The 6,876-nt window shown below is 32.5% G+C and overlaps 1 protein-coding gene across 1 annotated transcript; it reads left to right on the plus strand.

The window, feature by feature from the left end:
* The first annotated feature begins 393 nt into the window (after window positions 1-393).
* LOC133189290 (PI-stichotoxin-Hcr2e-like) lies at window positions 394-6,374 on the plus strand. Its single transcript, XM_061324689.1, has 5 exons — window positions 394-438; window positions 2,139-2,178; window positions 2,512-2,685; window positions 3,691-3,766; window positions 6,062-6,374. The coding sequence occupies exons 1-5, from the start codon at window positions 394-396 to the stop codon at window positions 6,135-6,137; spliced, it is 411 nt and encodes a 136-aa protein (XP_061180673.1). The 3' UTR covers window positions 6,138-6,374.
* The last annotated feature ends 502 nt before the right edge of the window (window positions 6,375-6,876 follow it).

Genomic DNA, 6,876 nt, shown 5'->3' on the forward strand with positions numbered 1-6,876 from the left:
TCAAATTTTTCTTTGCTATTTTCACAAGAATTATAAGAAGCTGGTAGTGTTAATTTGTTTTTATCAATAATCAAACACACAAATGACAACAATGTACATTTGCTTGTTTCACTCCATTTTGGGGATAGGGGAGTGGCGGGTATGTATCCATCTGATAATTATTATTATAGTTAGATCTCATGAACCACATACAATATCACTGAACTCTGGAATCAGTCTACTTAAATTCACATATGTGTGCTGTAGCTGCAGGTATAGTAGCAAAATCGTGAAATGTTAATTACGGATCAGCGTAGAAAAAATATAACGTAGGGCACCTGTTAAAGTCACGTGATTCTCGTTCGCCGACAAGTATATAAAGTATGCTTATCAATACAATTTTAAACAGCAATTATGGAACGTTTAATCTTACTTGGCTTTACATTGACTATTGTAATCGTAAGTAAATATTGTTTTTATTCCTTAAAGTATTTCCCCAAGCCTAATAAGAGTAAAGTTGGCAATTAAAAACACAGTATCGTTTGTTTTTATCCTCCGGAATCAACGTGTATAATTCAGTATAACTAGTATAATTTATATCCAAAAGAGATTCTTTCTATACCACTGTTTTTTTTTTTTTTTTTTTTTTTTTTTTTCCCACCGTTTATCGATGAACAACGCTTTAGTGCATCCTCTTCACTTCTACAACTACCTTTTGTTAAAATTAGATTTAAAAAAAGAAAGATACATTCATAAGAATCCTTTGTCTATAACATTGAAGCAAGAAACATCAAACATAAAGAAACTCAACTATATTTTAATAACAAATCAACCTTTACCCTTAGGTAATTGTTTTGCGCTCACCTCCAACAAACTGTCTTTAACAATATAAAAACATACATAAGATGTGAGTTCTATTAAGGACATTTTATAAATATTTTAGCAGACATAACTACTAGTTATATAATACGCCAAAATGAGGGATGAAAGTTTGACAATTTTTTTTGTGTTTAAAAGAAAATATACATGTAAGTAATTTGTTTCATTTTTAAAGGTTCAAGAGGAAATAACCCAATACTTTTCATGTAATTTTTTGCTCAAGGAAAAAGTATTAACTTCAAGCTAACCCTTTTAATATGTGTTCAGATAAGGAAAACCCATACAAATCAATTTTATGAAATTCTTTTTAGATTTGAAAGGAATTAATTTTAAGTGTTTTACGCTTTTTATTCAATACATATGGTGAGACGTAAAAAATAGTTAGAAAAGAAGAGTAGAACAGATCCATTGTATGACACGTCTTTTACTGTATTAAAACATAGAAAGTGACATGATCTTATCTATTGATTTCAGAAAACTACCTATGTTCAAACTTAAAATCGGTAAAAATATACCCGACATTTCTTATACTAACACTTAATCTGATCTAACGAGATGAGGTAACTTGTTTATCGTAAAAAAAAGACTTATGAAAATATACCCGGCATTTCTTATATAAACACTTAATCTGATCCAACGAGATGACCTAACTTGTTTATCGTTTAAAACAACCTATACACTAATTCAACTTTTATTCATTGAAACCTTCCCGATTCTTCCTATATTAACTGTCTTTCTGGTGTAAAATGCACATTGTATATGGTATAAGCAGTAATAGATAAATAAGCATGTTTAAGTCCCTGAGTGACAGTTTAAATTAAGATAATATAATTTCATATACAAGTGTTTAAAGAGTCATATTTCTTTTTTGGAAAAATAAAACTTTAAATTTCACTGTTATGGTAGATAATAAACTGCAGAAATCGATTAGATTTTATATGCCATCTTTTTTTTTTTTTTTTTTTTTTTTTTTTTTTTTTTTTTTTTTTTTTTTTTTTTACTTATATGATGATTTGGTCTGAACTTCTACTTAGATTTTTTTGGAAGGGGGGGGGGGAGGGTTCAGACACCCTAACTTACGGTCATCCTAACTTACGGTCAAAGCTTCTGAGTCATTTTTCATTTCCTTGTACAAAAATGTCACCTTTCTATAGATGTAAAGAAAATTTTTTGGGTATTGTTTTCGTATAAAAAGTGAGTACACAATAAAAAGCAAACGGTACAAATATGAATTTATGAACTTAGTATCTATTTATTTTAATTACGCCATCACTTTCTAGGCTGCAGTTATCGGACAAGGATATCGTCCTCCACCTCCAGGTAGGCAATAATACATGTACGCATGCCTGTTACAATAAAATGCATAATTGGTAATGCTGTCTACTAAAACAAAAATCGACGCTATTCAGGTAAATACAGTTAAACTCAGCTGTGACGACTTTCTAGAAAAAGATCAAATATATACTCTATTATGTCTTGAGTATAATACTAAACTAACACATTATTATACCTACCTTATTTGGAGTGTTGTATATTCACAAAGAAATATGATCTGTTCAATTAGTAATAATTTTGACACACTTGATACATATTATATAAAAAAAAAATGAACGAAATGTAATTTATTATAATTCATTTTTCTTGTCAATTTAGGAAAGTCAATCTGTAGTTTACCTGCGGAACCCGGTTTGTGCAGAGGCTACTGTCCCCGGTATTATCACGACACTAAAACGGGCACCTGCCGTGAGTTTATCTACGGATGCTGTGAAGGAAATGCAAACAATTTTCGAACTAAAGAACTCTGCAATCGGGTTTGCAGGAACAAATGTAAGCAGACAATCTTTATTATGTATTTACTTTTTTTAAGTTGATAAGGGTCACCACCGTGGCGAAGTGGTTAGTGCGTCTGATCTAGATTCGCGGAGTAAGGGGTTGATCCTAGCGTCGCGGGTTCAAATCCAATGTGTGACGTGAAAACTGGTCCTTCGGGTGAAATCATATAAATGGAGATCAAATTGTGGCGTCTCAATATAAGTGAAAAATTTTCCAAGGCACGTTAAACAAGCAAACAAGCAATTTTTAAAAAAAAAAAAATTAATCAAAAAATGGATTTTTTTTTTTGGTGTAATAGAAAAAAGTGAGACCATCATACAAAAAAGAAAACATAGGGATCTACAAATAAGCAGTTTTATACTCTAGATTCCTTATTTTTTCGCGAGTACTTATATTCGCGAAATGACTCCTTGACGTCAAATCGCGAGAACAATAATTCGCGAGTGGACGGTTGATCAAGGGATTTTACATTGATTTCAGCGCCATAAAAATAAAAGCGAGTAATTTTATTATGCGAGTGTTACTTCTCGCGTAATTACGCGATAATTAATTCCTAGTGTATATTTAGGAATGTACAGTACTTTATATAATCGTAAACGGCATATGCTTTAGGCACATACAGAACCATAAGTCCTAATGTACTGTATAGCCATCAACCGCACAGGTTTATTTTTGCGAAAGAAAGAAATGTCGCGGCTCAAATAAGATAAAAGACATCAACAAATGATAATATCTTCATATTTTTAATTGAACTTCAATGTTTTTTTTTTTCAAATTTGGTTTTTTACAGCCTGTTTGAATGCTTATTCAGTTAAACTAGTCTAATCTGATACACATTTGAAGGCGGCGAATTTCGACTCAGGTTATTGAATAGAGAATATTGAAATATTGAATATTGGAATTAGCTACAATGTAAGTCGAAATGAGAATATTGGTTAAATGTCTAAGCTCAACCATGTTCTTGGTTGTTATACAGCTTTTACTTGACTTGTTTTTTAGTCTGTTCAAGGATAGGGTGTCTTAATAGAGCCTGTACTACCGAAACCTGTCCAGCCTTTCCCCGGGCCACCTGCGTGTGAGTACAATCTAAACCGCTTATTTAGCTGATTTATGCATTTTGCCATCTTTAAATGAAGGAAACTAATAAATAAATGTGCTTTTTCCGTGATTCAGTGAAATTTGTTGTCTCGTTTCTTTGGACAATTCAAAAGACATATTTTTGTTACATCTTATACTGTACAACTCAGTACGTGATTGATCAAAAATGTTTTTTCCGAGAACATGTGCAACTTTGACAACATTTTTTCAAAGATCATATTTATTTTTAGGCAAAATCAGGTAGTCTTCTCTGTTTATAATTAAAGACTGTAACACAATGATTTGCATAACTACTTCCAAATAGGTTAATAGAACGTGTTTGACAAAACGAAAAATAAATCATTTCGTTTTTTTAATTAGAAATCCTTTGGGAATATACTCTTAGAATTTCAATAAATAATAAAACAGTAAAAGAGATGATTTTTTTTCTTCAACAATATATCGATTTCATTATTATTATATAAAAACGAAATGGAAAGCAAATGAATATCAAAATAAAAAAAAACACGTCAACAAAAGGCCCATGGGCCACATCGCTCACCTGAGCACCTTGGCTAAGAAAAAAGCAAAAATCAGTTCAGTATTGAAAAGTTTACGGGGGGGGGGGTTGAATTTTAAACTACCTGATGATGCTTTCATATCAATATAACAAATGGCTTTGCTGTTCTTGAGCAGAAGATTTTTTACCCATATATTCATTTGTAAAAATTTGATCCCCCATTGTGGCCCCACCCTACCCCCGGGGGCCCTCATTTCAACAAATTTCATTCTACACTACCCAAGGATGCCTCCATATCAATTTGACTAATCATGGCTTTTCTGTTATTGAGAAAAAGATTTTTTTCTAAATATTCCTCTGTAAACTTTGATCACCCATTGTGGCCCCACCCTACCTCCCGGGGTCATGATTTGAACAAAATTGAATCTTCACTATCTGATGATGCTTCCATAGAAATATGACCAGTCATGGATTTGCTGATCTTGAGAAAAAGATTTTTTCTATATACTCTTATTAAAAACTTTAATCCCCCATTGTGGCCCCATCCTATCCCCGGGGGGTTGGGGGTTGGGGGTGTCATAACTTGAACAAACTTGAATCTACTACATGAGGATGCTTCCATATAAATATGACCAATCATGGCTTTGCTGTTCTTAAGAAGAAGGTTTTTAAAGATATTTTCCTACATATTTCTATGTAAAACTTTGATCCCCCATTGTGGCCCCACCCTACCCCTGGGGTCAAGATTTGAACAAATTTGAATATACACTACCTGAGGATGCTTCCATATAAATATGACCAATCATGGCTTTGCTGTTCTTAAGAAGAAGATTTTTAAAGATATTTTCCTATATTTTTCTATGTAAAACTTTGATCCCTCATTGTGGCCCCACCCTACCCCCGGGGGTCATGATTTAAACAAATTTGAATCTACACTACCAAAGGATGCTTCCATTTAAATATGACCAATCATGGCTTTGCTGTTCTTAAGAGGAAGATTTTTAAAGATATTTTCTTATATATATCTATGTAAAACTTTGATCCCCCATTGTGGCCCCACCCTACCCCCGGGGGTCATGATTTGAACTAACTTGAATCTACACTACCTGAGGATGCTTCCATATAAATATAACCAATCCTGGCCCAGCTGTTCTTAAGAAGAAGATTTTTAAAGATATTTTCCAATATATTTCTATGTAAAACTTTGATCCCCCATTGTGGCCCCACCCTACCCCCGGGGGTAATGAATTGAACAAAATTGAATCTACACTACCTGAGGATGTTTTCACATACGTTTTATCTTTCCTGGCCCAGTGGTTCTTGAGAAGAAGATTTTTAAATGATGCCATTTTTTTTCACTAATTCCTAATTATCTCCTCTTGAAAGAGCGCGTGGCCCTTCATTTGAAAAAAAATTTAATCCCCTTCACCCAAAGATACTTTGTTGCAAGTTTGGTTGAATTTGGCCCAGTGGTTGTTGAGAAGAAGTCAAAAATGTGAAAAGTTTACAGACAGACAGACGGACGCCGGACAAAATGTGATCAGAAAAGCTCACTTGTGCCTTCGGCTCAGGTGAGCTAAAAACAAAATAAAACAGATTACACGTGGCTATCAATGTTTCAGTACTGATCATATTTTAGGATATTTAATACAGTGATGATCTATGGTATTCACAAGTGCATTTTGCAAATACCTATAAAAAGTAATCTTTTATTTATTTCTGCTTTTTGCTTATTTACCTATATAATTTACAATACATTTTTTTTCTTAACAGGGCTGTTTGTCCTTGTATGTCTGTTTGGATATATAACGGAGAGGATGTCACTGACAAGTGTAATAACAAAGGCTAATTAACTCACAGAAGAACATGGCACAAAATTGGACATATACCGATTTAAAAACTATTTTTTTAATTACTCCTGTGCTACGAAAATAAACAATTTAAAAGAAATAACGAAAATGCAATAATTTTAATTAAATATTTTGTGGTTTGAAAAGCATATACAACATTTTCACATCTATTTTAAAACGGATATACACGTTCTATTTTCATGATATCTCCGAAAGAAATTTGTGTCATCTTTGGATATTCTATTCTTTTTTATACAGTACAATACATTTCTAACAAGCATCTATATCTGCCAAGAATATTATATTTATGTTAATGTTTTATTATTGGATCTTGTATCTTGATTAATATTTCATTTCTTTTATTTTCTTACGTTCGTTGTGAAACCAGGATGCTGCAAGATAAGATCAGTTGTATATGATCAACCGACAATATCTATAATAGGAGATATCGAGATAATCGAATGGTCAGTTGCCGAGCTCGGCTAGTCAAGCACATATAGATGGCCATTTTTGTATCTTACCGAATCTGAATAAGAACATGTACTAGATCTTTCACGTTCTCTAGCGTTTTAGTTTGCTTACATTTAAAATATATAATGTTGGAATTTTCATGCAACATTTCTTAAGATAACTTTACAAGGATTATAAAAAAATTGTTGAGAAAATTCAATAGCTCAGTGTATTTTGTAAACTAGGCAGTTGTGAAAACATTGACGTGATATTCTGTGGTACATCAGG

This window comes from Saccostrea echinata, unplaced genomic scaffold, assembly GCF_033153115.1.
Source record: "Saccostrea echinata isolate AGI-Se365-2 ecotype Australia unplaced genomic scaffold, CSIRO_AGI_Sech_v1 ptg000017l, whole genome shotgun sequence".
Taxonomy (NCBI): domain Eukaryota; kingdom Metazoa; phylum Mollusca; class Bivalvia; order Ostreida; family Ostreidae; genus Saccostrea; species Saccostrea echinata.